At 45.5% G+C, this 14,628-nt stretch overlaps 1 protein-coding gene across 1 annotated transcript in view; it reads right to left on the reverse strand.

The window, feature by feature from the left end:
* Nucleotides 1-14,628, reverse strand: part of T265_05143 (hypothetical protein) — a gene marked incomplete at both ends in the record, with an annotated part of 18,401 nt that extends 3,773 nt beyond the window's left edge. Inside the window, 6 exons of the mRNA XM_009170067.1 lie at nucleotides 1,582-1,747; nucleotides 1,997-2,253; nucleotides 4,501-4,648; nucleotides 5,056-5,368; nucleotides 11,087-11,260; nucleotides 14,478-14,628. Coding sequence (XP_009168331.1) covers nucleotides 1,582-1,747; nucleotides 1,997-2,253; nucleotides 4,501-4,648; nucleotides 5,056-5,368; nucleotides 11,087-11,260; nucleotides 14,478-14,603 — 1,184 coding nt within the window. The remainder of the gene's footprint in view (nucleotides 1-1,581; nucleotides 1,748-1,996; nucleotides 2,254-4,500; nucleotides 4,649-5,055; nucleotides 5,369-11,086; nucleotides 11,261-14,477) is intronic.

A 14,628-nucleotide genomic window follows, 5' to 3' on the forward strand; every position in this document is an offset into this window, starting at 1 on the left:
GGCCAGGGGATTGGCAGATGGTTGATGGTACTGTATCTTTCGGCGAGTGGAATGGAAAGCCGGTGGACGAAGAGTCGCATGGGCGAACGATATTTTTCGGTTGCCCAAACTGAAGGGGGTTTGTTCGAGGACCGTGCCCCTAGCCTCTGACTCAAAAATCTGGAACGCGAGGCAGTGGTTGTTACGGTTTTCTTAAGGGAGCCTTCCCGGAGTCAACGATTCAATAGTCTGACCTCTTTGGCTGCAGGAGACCGGCCTGGCCAGAGGACGCAGGGAGGAAGGCATTACCGTCGCACTGTTAATGTACCTGCCACAGCAGGCACCATTTAAGCAGCACCAAACTCCGATTTCAAAAGCATTTTCACCGTATTGAATAAGGCGCCAGTAGTCACGGCCAACTGTTGAGCGATCGGAGTGTGAGGTTCTTAGGGACAACATGGTGGGAGAAGGCAGCATAACTTCTTCCACATATATGGATATGCTCATCACATGGGGAAATGCCCTACTGCCTATATAATTCTATCACAGAGGGCGACACGACCCCACCTCCAGACCATCCAGCTGAATCTCTCGTTTGCAACTAAATGTGCCGCTCCAGGTCCGTCCATGTTCCCATGTACGATATTCCAGATACGGAATACACTGGATAGATATAATACACTACTCACAAGGTTGCTGAAAACTCTTCAACAACCCACAGCCGGTTTCGCACTTCTTGGGGCTCAGCTCATCAGGTAGAGTTTTCGACAATCATTCACTACTTGAACCCAAATTCGACCCACACACTCATCTGCATACCTACAAGTTGTCCAAGCTTCTGATCTCTTTGCTGGTTCACACAGCTGACAACTGAACAAGCAAATTTAATGTCAGGTTGCAAATCGACTGTTGCCCATATTTCTGTCCGCTTTTTCTACTGTAAAGCCCTCACAGAAACACGTGTTCGTAAAATTGAAATGCATCATAATCGTGCGATGGGGTTTGAATGTAAGAATATGGGAACGAAGCGGCTTACGTGGCGGCAGGAGTAAGTACATTTTATGTCGGTGGTACATGCGTGGTAAGAGATCATTGTAAAATGGCAACAGAGAACGGGTCGCTGTAACGGTTTTGGACAGAGATCGCGGTTAAATCGCAAGTCCGATGACCGAATTAAGAACGTATCGGGCCCGTTTCGGTTCTACCCGTTCAAACGACATGAAACTTTACTAGAATACAAAGGAATTCGGATAGGAGTTGGATGCTTGTGACCATGTGATCTGGTCGGTTTACCGAGAGCCGAGAGAGTTGACTGTCAGTACAAACAGTGTCTGAGCGCATTGCGAGGCCTGGTGCGTACGATTTCAGTGTTTTGTGCTTCAAGATCCGTCCTCTACAGTTCTAACCTAGAGGTATTAGACTTACCTAAACCGCAGTCGAAACAGAATGAAGTGCACAATACAGAAGAAAGCAAATAACCTGATGTGATAAGTTACTCGATTTCATGAGAAGTTCATATCAAAACGGGTAAGTCCAGAAAGTAGATACAACTTAAATGCACGGCCAGATACACGTGACAGATGGTGAGGAACGTTTCGCTACGAAAATGTTTCACAGGATGTCGTTTGCAGGATAGCATCTGAATGACCACATATCAGCTGGGTATTGGTCATATCGAACGAGATGACGTTACGGGCTGTGGTACCAGTGGGAAGGGCGGAACCGACGACGAGCTTTCTCCGTGAGCCTTTGAAGCCGGTCCACGAACCTGAAGAGAATATAAAGGATAAAACGATTCGCCGCCTCGATGAGTGGAGTGTTTAAATAAGGACCGTATGTAAAACGAACATCAGTAAACTATTTTTACAGGATAATTTAACATTGAAAAGCTTTTGTGGTTTTAAAATGGAAAACTAAGAGCTGAAAGCAGATTGTACCTATTGCGCAAACGAGTCGAGCTGGAAAGGCAGGGAAAAGCTGGTGCTAACGAAACAAACAGATAGTAAAGGTCACAAACCTGTCTCGTTTCGACAGCTGATTTGTAGCAAACCAGCCGTCTCTGTGGCCAGATATAAATGTTGAGGTTGACGGGGATGGAAGCCGACTTCCCACACACTTCGACCTTGACAAGCCACTTCAGTTAGCGGATACTGGTCGGCACGCAAGTCCCATATATAGGCCGGTGTACCTGAGCCTTCGACGCCCCCAACAGCAAGAAGGTGAGGCTGACCAGGGTGGTGAGAAAGACAATAGAGTGGCTGTGTCTCTGAAGGTCTGTAAGGCACAGAGAGAGAGAGAAGGGATGGGATGAATGTATCCTTTGTCTGCTGCGTGAAACCCACTCCAGCGGTTCGTTGAACTATTCAAACATAGTAATACATATTTCAACACCCATCAGCGCGTAAGTATTTGAGGGGACGATGAAAATAGCTCGCTCCCGGACGTTTAACGGTTGTCCGGAGAGTGGAAATGGGCCAAGGTTAAGGGCAGTGGACAGGCTCAGCGACTGTACTTACAATGTACGTGATCCATGAGCAAATTAGGTTGACGAACCGCTACAGTTACGAGCTACTTCGACAAGCAAATATGCACGTTGCCAGAGCGTAAAGATTCCTTGTTCCCAGCATGTGTCCATACTAATGATCGTCTTGTACATGATACACGGGTCCAGACAAAAACGAATCGACAATGCGATGGATGACATAGAGACGAGTGCAAGACCTGGCTGATATAGTCAAGGGCAATCTGGATGAGAAAGCATCAAAAAACATCTCGGAGCTCCCGATCGAAGACAATATGTTGACAACATCGTTGGAGATTCTGGCAAGATGCGTGGAATGCAACAACTATTAAAGTCAACAGGGTCATTTAAAGTTTGAGGTCAAAACGGAAAAAGAGAAATGATAGAACTCCTGGATTTGGTGTTCAGTGGATGGATCACCATCGAGAAGCGTTAGCAGAAATCCGAGCGTACAGGACAGTCTACACTGTAAAAGTTCCGCATAAATTGGTCAATAGTGTACTGTAGATATTACCGTCTTCCACAGACTGAACCCAAAACGCAGTACAGCGGAAGTGCACCTTCTCTCAGAGACATCAACCGAAAATGACTGCCCACTAGGATCCACAAACAAATACCGTAAAGCCCAAAGAGAGCGTAAACAGTGTGTGACGAAAAAAGGGTATGCACGTTTATGGCACTTAAAGGATAGGACATATTACCCCTTATCAGAAACCATTTAATGCAGCTGCCCGATTGGTGGTGCCTGAAGAAACCATGTACCTCCTCACTCCATCAAAGACCACCGCACTTTTGGTACCTGTGGGCATAGATACAGTAGCGTAAAAAACAAGCACTTTAAAGAAGACTTCGACGTAATCAGGAAATCCCACTTGAGTGACGCGCAAAATCATAAGCGAGGAAATTGTGGATTTTTGAGATTTATCAAAAGACGCGGTACTACATGTATAAAATACGTAATAAAAAGGGCACAAACCTCCAATTATGGAAGTTTGCACGAAGTAGTGCAAATCGAGCTTAGTTTGCGACACACGCCTGAGCACAGCAGGTGGCAACGCAAAATGGTCAAAAAGCGCGCGTAAAAGATGGTCGACCAAATTGGTTCGACAAGTCAAGGGTTAAAAGTTCATGCGGGATTACAAATGCACATCGAGTCTATGAGGTAGACGCAGTAAACAGCAAGCTCAGACAAGGGAAGGGTTTGACCGGGGAAAAAGAAGTACAGTTTGAAAGTTCTCTATACATCAAACTACGAGGATTTTTTGTAGAAGCTGAGATATAGTGTTTTAACTCTCTCATTTACCAGAAGGCAGTTTGTGACTAGCATTGGAGATGCTTGGTAGATCAGGACATCTTAGTTTATTAAGTCACGTCACCCTCTTTCAATACACATTATACGTATCGCGCTTTACGTTTAATTGGTACCAATCGCTCTGGCCAACTCCCATTTGTATATATTATTGATGGATTAATTCACTTACGTGACACAGACTACTGAAACTTTGCGAGTTCCGACTTGTCACTTGGTTATCAATGTAACATCGCAGCAACAAATCCTGGATTGCGGCGGAAATATCCATGCATAAGACATCCCAGGCACTGACCGGTTTTTTCCCCAGAAAAATCCCTGCGTTTGCATCTTTAGACGGCTAAGATACATGGAGAATACACGATCTTTGAACCACTTAGCAACACCAGAATAAGAAAGATACGATAAAGATTTACACAATCACATAGCAGTAAAATATTATGGGATCAGTTAGTATAGAGTTGTTATGAGTTGATTCACCCTCCGTTCATTGTCTTTAAATCACACTGCGAACGAAGGCCTTTTGAGCAACGGTTATGGCCAATCTGACTGTCAGCGGTCAAGTCAACTATGACTGAAGATCTATAAGTGCGTTCAGAGGGTGTTTCGTATAGAATGGAGTTGCAATGTCTAGCAGCCAAAATTCATGTTCTAGATAAATAAAAAGGCCGAGAAAGCCCAAAAAACCCACCTTATCAATCGCTGTTGTGGCTTATCCAGTCCACAGCGTAAATCCCATACTTTCAATTGGCCCAGCTGATTCACACCGGCCAGCGAAGAAGCATCCACGCGTTCAAGCGCGTTCACCGAAGCGATATCGGCTCCCGTCTGTGAGATCGCTGCAGTGGATGAAAGAATGGTGTGAAAAGAATGTCCGTGAAGTGTGGTAAAAAGTGGCTAGTATCATCATTCCTTTTTTCTTTTAAAGACTTCAGCGGTATGACAGTCCTGAGAGGCGTTCTGCTGTTGCAGTAAGTGTTGAAGATGATGACACTAATCAGACTTCACGCGTCTATTTCACCCAAAGTATATTCTTAGGTTTTCTACCGATTTGAAGACGTTTCCACGAAAGAGGAATGGACGGCATATCCTTTGCAAAAACTTGAGGCACGCATAAAATGCAGTCAACAGAAATCGACCAAAGAGGTCTACATAATGGGTGTGCATCTGAATATCTTCAAAGACCAAAGAGCACATTGTATCCGAGTACGGCCAAAAGAGGAAAAACAGGTGGGGTAGAACTTACGCGAGAAGTCATTACTCATTGGTTGTTCTTGTTGTGATATTTGTGCATCGGTTACGTCTGCGGCAACGGGTAATCTGTCTACTTGAACCGCGGCGAGCCGGCCGAGATCGTCGCCTACGTAGATTTGTTTACCGTCACTAGAGAGGCTCAAAGTTGATAACGCGATTGGCAGGTTGGAAGGAAATGGGGTTTGTCCGAATGGCATCCACGGGGAAGTTAGGCGTGAGAGTTTCATCGACGTGTCATCAGTACGACAGACTTCGAGAGTTCCGGTCGAGCTTGCCGAAACGATCAGCCGAGTCGGTCGATGTACCTGCGAAGATATGCGTTGAACAATGGGAAACAGAATGAACACTTTTCGAGATGGACGCACTCACATCAAATGTGGATGTGCAGAGCAAAGATGGCGGCCTTTGTGACTATTAACGGTGGCCACCAGGAACCAACTGCAGATGTCAATCGACCTACTCGTTAATTGTTGAAGATGCTCGGTCACCTTGTCTACAAAAAGACATTGTGCAGATTCCGGGCGAACGGAACGTGCATCTATTGGTTGTGGATCAGATGGCTGATGATTTGCTCACCAATCTTAGCAATGTGCTCGCAAACGCATCGCCACCGATCATGGTTAGCACATCAGTGCGCCGTGGGGGCTTTCTTCTTACTCTTTCAGCCACTACGGCTTTTAATTGTGAGCCTCATCGACAGCGTAATACCATCAGTAACGAATCGCTATCGTTAAACCATGAGATGTATGGAAGCATTATCGTGAAGCAAATGAAACTGGACGGGAACTGGGCATTGTCAGAAATGGCCCATTCGCGCCCTCAATGGCGCTCGTGCATCCAAGCTATTGCCTTCAATGCATAGCTCCTTTTCCAACCACCCACTTGACAGCCCACTGAAAGTGCTGGATTTATGCACCAATTTATCAGCTCCCGCCTGCACTGCGCAGCTACCTCCCCCTTCCCCCAAATCATCGGTGAACGAAACTGCGGCAGCTACAACCACTGTACGACGAGTACGCGGTTATTACAGCTGACAATGATGATGATGTGATGATAATGATGGAACTGGGCATATTTCTAGCCTACAACAATCATTCCGATGCGTCCACACATTTAGGGAATCTGGATGGAAAGTGACAACAAGAACGACAAGCAACCACATCTTGCAGCTTCACCAACCACGCACAAGGGGCATAAAGAGCAACCCATCCCATCGTAACCACAGTGTTCAAAATTTACGTAATCTCTTCCACATCTCTTTGCCAGGTCAACAGTTGGTCAACTCTCAGCTTCGGCCAATCCGAAACGGGCATGGATGGTAGCGTGCACTTCGACAAGCTATGATTTGGTATGCCCAATAACGCGCCTTCTGCTACTGGGCACATTTTTCGATGTAAGTTCATTCACTTTCCTCACTTGCCTCGTTACGGGTTCGCCGACACTAACCTAAACGACTACGGTTGTCAAAACCTGAAGGCGTCTCAGTTCAGCTACCCGAAAAGCCCAAGTCTCACAGCCATAAAAACCAGCCGGTACTGTAGCCTGATACACATACCCCTTGAGATTCAAGCTACAGCGTTTTGACGCCATAGGTGTCTCAAATTAGGGAACGCGACCCGAGCCCTTGAGATACATGAAGTAATCTCACCCACCACACTAAAGTAGGAACTAAGACAACTTTCAACTTAGGCGTAGCACTCCACAACTTTGAGTGCCTTTACTTGAATTGTGAGTGGTGTATTCAGTGACGGCATATCCAGAAGCATAACCTGGCACTCTGTGGATGCGAAGCGCATGCCGAAGGACGGGATCACTTTGGGCAGTCCATCAGAAAGGACCTGTACCTTCTTTTCCTCTTCGCGGACGAGAACCATGTCAACTGCATTTTTCAGGTCGACAACGTTTTCGCCGGAAGCCATTTGAGCGTTAATCTCATTACCTCGTCGATCACGAAATCAAATAGGAATGGGAAGAGTGGCACCGCTGACGAACACCAATTTGTGTAAGAAAGCTTTTGCGAAGTTTTCCATATACTCTTAGACGTTCGGAAGTCTGAGAATACAAAGTACGTATCATATTTACAAACTTCCGGGGCATTCCTTGGTGGGCAAGCGTGTCAGGAAGAAAATACCGGCCAACCGCGTCGAACGCGCCTTGAAAATCTAAGAAAACCAAAACTGCTGGTCGTTTATACGTATAGCATTGTTTAGCATCTGACGGAGCGTGGAAATCTGGTCAATGAAACCCGCTTACTGCTCTTGAGTCTGTTTCATAAGTCATCATAAGGCGACGAAGGAAAAGTGGCGCCGAAAGTTTCGTTAAGACTAGGGTGAGGTTGATCGCCCAGTGATTACCGCACTTAATACGAGTTCCTTTCTTGAAAACGGGCGCTATCACCGATTCTCCCAGGTTGTCTCGAACAGTCTCATTTTCCCAAATGCTGGCAAGCACACCAAACAAGGGCGGATATGGGACTTCATCTTTGAGCGATGCGGATAAGAGGTCGTCCGGATCAGCGGCTCGGTTGTGCTTGAAAGAACGCGTGCAGGTATAGACCTTCCAGGAATTAGGAGGCTCCAGGTTCCTGTCCAGGATTCTACTTTCGTTCTAGGATCCGACTTGGTGGCAACAGACGGTCGTGAGAATTGTTGCTCAAACTGTTCACCCAGCAGTCGAGGTGACATTCTCTATTCAAGAAATTTCGACTCTTGATAGTTTCGTTCAAAGATGGTTTCCGGGGACCAGTCGCACGGATCAACTGAAATAATCTTCGGGCATTACCGGCTTTCTGGGTCTCCTTCATTTCCTTAGTCTTCCGTGCCCACCGGGATCCACGGTCGACACGCACGCTCACTTTCACTTGATGCCCGATAATTCGTCGGGCCATATTATGTTTTGGACTGGCGGGAATATTTTCCATAGAATCAAGCAGTGTTACTGTTCTGTCCGATACCCAGTGCTTCAGTGAACCTAACAGCGTCGTGCAAAAGTGTAAAATATTTCAGAAGACTATTCTGATAGAATCCTCTCATATCCAGATCTGCCAGTCTTTCAGTTGCTAAGCTACCTACTCGCACTTTAAGCGGCTCTGCAAAATGTATACCGACGAGTGGGTGGTCGCAATCCACAGGTGTTTCGAAACGAACGGAGGTCAGTTATTGATACGCTCCATCGATAACTGATAAATTTGGGTTCATGGCTGACACGCTGATGGAGCACACCATAGGGCCAGATGACATACGTTTTCGGAGGTTAGTAGTGTACAAAACAATCTATGGTCAGAACATAGTTGAAGTACTCATTCGCCACTATCCGTGCGGACCGAGTCCAAGCAATCAATGTTGACTACCTAGTCTAGTCTCAGATACCCTAAGCCTGACCACTTGTGCATTCAGGCCCTCTGCAATCGCATAGATCTCTGAGCTTTTAGTTCGCTGTAACAGAGCATTCAAGGCGTCTTAAAGCCTATCTTTAGTTATGTCAGATGTACGGTTAGTAGACTGGGCAAACACAGCGACCAACTTCCCGTTTGTGAAACTTATTCATAGACGTTGGCAGACGAACCGCACAGAGGCGACTGTCCAGAGGGGTATCCCGTTAAGCAAGGATCTGACCGCCCAGTAACCTACGACGACACCATCCCAATGCACATCCTGCCACAGCAGCTACTGGATCACTAAAGCTGAGCGGAGGGTGATGGGGCAGTTGGATTAACTAATCTACTTGCCTCATGAGTTCTTGTTTTTGATACACAGCACACATTGATGCCAAGTGAGTTCAGAGTGAGAGCAAGAGCAGCTTGCTGTCTTGTTTGCACAGGCGTACAAACATTAAAATCAACCAGACAGACTAGGGGTCAAGGCTTGAACACGGATTTCAAGATGCCTAAGGCTGTCAGCGCCGGCTGACGCGCACATCTTGCGGCCAAAACTGCTGCAGAATAAACGAGATATGAGCCCTAACGGATGGGCCCACAAGAAGCGAGTCTTTAATATGGTGGGGGAAGAAAACGTGTGAAAGAGAAAGGAAGGAAGGCGTCAGCAGCAGCAGGTTTTCGCTTACCCGTCCTGCTGTATGCAGTAACGCGGGAGATCCGCCTGATGGCACCACCCGACGGCCGATGTGATGGGACAGTGTTGTTAGTTGTGGTATGATGCTCGTAAGTGGGGTGCCAGGGCGCCTAGACCTAGACAGATTGGGCAATTAAGGTACTCGAAAAAGGTCTTTGGCTCAAAAGCCTGATCGCAAGGCAGCGATGTTTGGCGGGAAACGCAGGTGCATTGCCACTTTTTAAGGTCGCCACGCATGTTCCAACCCCCGACCTGAAGGGTCAGTGGACTGTGATGGTAAGATCTCTAACCATTGGCCAACCTGGCGTGAGAGACTCTGCGACTGTCGCACGGACATACCCCAGTATAGCTCAAAGAGTCGCGAAAGCACACAAAGCGCTACACCGTCGTAAGGTCCAATCTCTTTTTGAGGACAATCCCAACCACGCAATCAAGGTGTTTTCACTGTTAGCAACGAGGTACTTGCTAGCAAAGTGCCATGAATAACCATATGATGTACAACGAGCTATATACGAACTACCAGTGCAACGGTGATACTACTGATGGAGGGGGAATGCGAGTAGCATATTTTCTTCTTGTAAATTCGCTTTGCGTCTCTTGAAAAGGGATATCTGTTGCGGAATTTGTGGAGTCGCTTTGTAGCATTTGCTTAGATTTGAGCAACAGTCAATGAATACCCAGGAAAGTTCAGGAAGACGCGTTCAAGAGTATATGGATGTTCTGTTTTTGTAAATAAGATGCAAATGAGAGTTTCGCTTTCCTGTCCAATAGTCCGTAACTGGTCAGTTGGCATTTTCTAATAAATAACTCCGCAGCAGAGGCCTTCTTCCTTTCACCAATACTTCGATAAAGAGATTCAGCAGAGAAGGAACAGTACCCCGTTCCTACAAGGTGCTCTTTCCCAGGTTGAGTGCTGTAATCCCCATTTCGGTGTATTCGATAGATTTTTACTGATATATGAATTACATCGGAGCCAGGGATCCTCTGAATGCCAGTAAATGGCAGTGATTTCAAACATCATGTATGTCTAGTTCTCCCCCTCTGGCGACTCGTCCATCCTGAAACGTTACTCATTTAGTACTCACAAATGCCCATTGGTGTGATAACGTCACAAAGGGTCAGGTGAATGTCTGGATGGATCCTTGTGAAACAGATTCCTCTGTCCTCATTCGAAGCTGGAAATGTCCACTCAGAAAGGCATGTTCCATGCAAGTCTAAGGACTTGCATGCATGATGAAATTCACAGGCACGACGTTCACCTGTAAGCTACACGAACTTTTGTTGAAAACCGGCAGTGAGGCTTTCAATAGAATCCTGGCTTGCATCGAAAGTTATTGAACGGCTGAAATCCCAAGTGTTATGTATATTTAGCCGGTGAGAAATTAACCGGATGAATGAAAGCACCACCGACGATATACAGACGCTTTTATTTTCGCCCAAAACCAAGCCACCTGAAAAATCCTTTTCGAGAGCAAACCCAACTACATTGAACAGTGAGACCTAACGCAATCCGGCCTTCAAACCAGTGCAGTAAACGAGCGACAGCTGGCTCAATTCGGAGAGATAGCCAGTTCCAATGTGGGTGATGACAGGGAATATGGGCGATTGAAAACAATATTTGAGATTCAGCAATGGATAGCCTTAATGTCAGTAAACTTCTCGCACTGTCCATGACCCTAACGAGCCTCACTGCTTTGGATTCCAACTCTTTCAGAGATCGGACCCCCCCCAACCAAAAAAGAGTGCGTCTCTATACAAGTAAACTATTCCTAAGAATCCGTTGAGTGAGAAAAAAATTCGTTTAGGTAGACAAAACAAACTTTCCCATGGACATTAGATGAAAAGATTTGGGAAAGACGTAATACGGAAAGCGAAATCCATCTAAAAAGCTTGGGCATTTGGTCATGCGAATGCTGTACGGGGTGAAACGGGCATAAACTAGAGAGAAATTACCTTTAAGTCTTGAACCCATCCAGTATGAACAATAGAGTGAACGAGGCGCGGCTCATCAGCTGAGTCACCCAAAACACCAGGGCTAACACCGTCTTCTTGTTCCGAAGTGGGCTTGAATCGGCCGGAATCTATTTGTTCTCCATAGTCGAAGCGCCACAAACACAGACGGTTAACCTGATAAAAGTGAAGATTGATTTGGCAATAGCGGGAGTGGATCATCATCGCAGAAAGGCTGAAATACAATCTACGCTCACAACTCGATGCAAAGTCCGGTTAAATATTCTAACATTTTATCGCAACACAATTTTAACTGAACAAGTGTTAGGTAACTACTTACAAGGTTGCTGAAAATTCTCTACAGCCTTGCTGAAAATTATTCAATAGACCACGACTGGTTTCGCCCTTTTTGCGATCATCAGGTAGGCGCAGTCCTCGAGTTACCATCAACCTCATGTTCTACTTGAACCCAAATTGGACTGTTTTTGAGAAATACATTCATTTGCAAATCAACTTCCTTCATGAAAATATACTGCGAATGAGTGTATTTCTCGAAGTGTTAGGTAATTTTGCGACTGGCTTTTACCCGAAAAATAAAGCAAACCATACATATGTACATATGACCTCCAGGATGGCAATAGGGTAAACAGAAATTGGGTGACAGGATGGAGGTGGCTGCTTCCGGCCGGTCGACCCCAGTTAGGTGAGTTGAGTTGACTGGGTTAATGACTTCTGAACGAAGAGCGAACGTCAACTGCGATCAGCCCAGCCATAATAAGGACCAAGTGTCTGTCTACTTTCATTCTATTTTCAGAAACTTGGTCGATAATTCTGACCGGTTTTCTTGGTTGGCCTAATGACCTCTTTCTGCCAAATGTTTGACAGTCGAGGCATCAGCTATTCGACTTGGAGAGTACCCTTCTTTGACTCTCTGATATGGTGGCCGAGTTGTGCCACGAAACACTCGCAAACAAATGAACCAAAAGATACCGATGAACTGTGAACCGAACGTTAGTAATGAGCGAAAAGGCATTGTAGAATGAAAGTTTGTGCGCGGCAGCGTTAAAAGTACCTCTTAGGGATTCCAGTTAGGTATTTCCTGTGACTGCAGCTTCAGAAATTGCTCGGATCGAAGCATGGACTGAATGGTACATACTCAGGTTGTAAGCATATGAAAACTACCGGTGAAAAAGCTGCAATTGGCCGTCCTTTTTGAACTAAACTATTGCTAATTTTTAAGCGAAGAACTGCATTTGGTTCCGAGAAGCCTCGGTAATTGATGCATTCAAAAAGAAACAGTGATCACGTTTCTGAATAACTTGAAGGCCGGTGATAAAATGACTAGGGATACCGGTGTCAGTCTACGTGAAAACATATGAAGCACTTTCACCTTTCTACCTTCGTCTTCACTTCGTAATATTCGAGAGTGATAGTGACGGTCATCTGAAAACTGGCACTGAACCAACCGATTCCACCAGTGGGTGCGCACAAAATGCTCCAGAAAAACCGTGCTCTACAACAACGCACCTAAAGGCTTCCTCTCTGGACGGGCAGAATTTGTAACTCTTGTGATGATCACGGAGGCCGATCGATAATGTTTTTCAAAGAACGTCCCTTCCCATATGAATACTCTCCATGGTCGTAGACTATTGGAAGGATGTAGCAATGCATTTCCCCTTAACTTATTCATCCAGTAATATATTCGACGTCGTTTTGTTCGCCGTAAACCATGGTGATAACCAACATGTTTGAAGATGAAGTGAAAAACAGAGCACGAAGGTTGGATGACCTATGCACTTGGCCAGCATGAACATAGAAACCGATACTACTTACTACTGATGGGGAGGCATGCGAGTAGTAGGTTTTCTTCTTGTAAATTCGCTTTGCGTCTCTTGAAAAGGGAAAGCTGTCACGGAATTTGTGGAGTCGCTTTGTAGCACTTGCTTGAATTTGAGTCAATTAATATCCAGGAATGTCCAAGAAGACGCGTTCGGGAGAAGATGGATGTTCAGTTTTTGTAAATGAGATGCACGAGAGTTTTGCTTCCCTGTCCAATAGTCTGTAAGTGTTGACATTTTCTAATAAATAACTCTGCAGCGAAGGCCTTCTTCCTTTCACTACTGGCTGTATATGTGATATTGTTCACTTGTCTCCGAAAAAAATCCCATATGATTCGTATGCAATCCATCAGAGAAGCGCACCCACGCCAGATGAGATCTAACACGGTTGAAAGGCATCATGTGGTTGACATTGCCGAAGACATCTTTTTAGTAGGCACAGTGATGCACACTGAAAAAACGCAGCAACTGATCAGCAAAATTACTGCTGTTGAAGAAAACGTATATCGTAGTAAATATGTGGGGCATTGTAAACAAAAGTTTGAGACTCAGCAGAGAAGTTAAAGTTCAACCTGCATCAAGGCAAAGAACAGGAATGTATGCAAAGCGAAATACACTCGTTTGCAAACAAATTTGGTTTTTGCGAGAGAATCACCTGGGACCCAGCTGAATCTCTCGTTTATGACGTTTCCAGGCAACTGAATGTGCTGCATCAGGCCGCCTCATGTTTCAATTGGTACGATATTCGAGAAATCGCGATACATGTAGAAACGTGGTACACTAGTCATAAGATTGCTGAAAATTCTTCGACAGTCCACGGCCGGTTTGGCCCTTCTTAGGGCTCATCAGGTAGGCGCAGCCCCCCAATTTCCTTATGTTCTACTTGAAACCAAACTGCTAGTGATCTCCATTTTCACGCTGGCCAAGTACATAAGTCATCCAACCTTCGTGCTCCGTTTTGTACCTCACCTGAAAACATGTTACCTACCACCATGGTTTACAGACGAAAGGATACGGGTTCGAAACTCTGGGGTGCGTGGGATGCACACCACTGACGGTTCCAAATATGGGTAAAATATTCGTACAGTGCTCCATGGCTTTTCACCATAGGTTGATTTTACCGACATGCCTCAATTAGAAAACTAATTACACTTGACAATGGAGTAAGACTGGACAAAAATGATGCGGATACTGATGTTACACTGCTAAACATGCCCTTGGAACCTTTTTTCATAAAAAAATTAGGACTGTGAAGTTGAGTATATAATCCTACCGTCACTGATTGTTATATTACGCGGAGTCCGGGATCTTCCATGAGACAAAGATCAAGATTAAGGTCTAGATTTGCGAACAACAATTGGTGCTCACAAGACGGCAAGCAACCAGGGCTTCGATATACCACAAAATCATCACATGGGCATATAGATAACTCTATAAGATATTTCACGGTGATAAGATATTTCCGAAACAACAATGATATGTGATTTTCACGACTGGGCAGGACGCGTCATGTTTGGAAACGTATAAGACTACAGAGAAATTGAGAGGGTTCATACCTCCTCCATCCAGCTTCCGGTGACGACCAGTTCTTGCTGTTGGACCTCCGGTTGGCTAACATAACGGACACGAGAAAGTTTGAAAGAAAGAAACTTCACGCTGGAGCGAGATGATTCTATGACCATCGTTCAGAGTGATCCGAAAGGAATG

The sequence above is a fragment of the Opisthorchis viverrini genome, assembly GCF_000715545.1.
Source record: "Opisthorchis viverrini unplaced genomic scaffold opera_v5_96, whole genome shotgun sequence".
NCBI classification, from domain to species: domain Eukaryota; kingdom Metazoa; phylum Platyhelminthes; class Trematoda; order Opisthorchiida; family Opisthorchiidae; genus Opisthorchis; species Opisthorchis viverrini.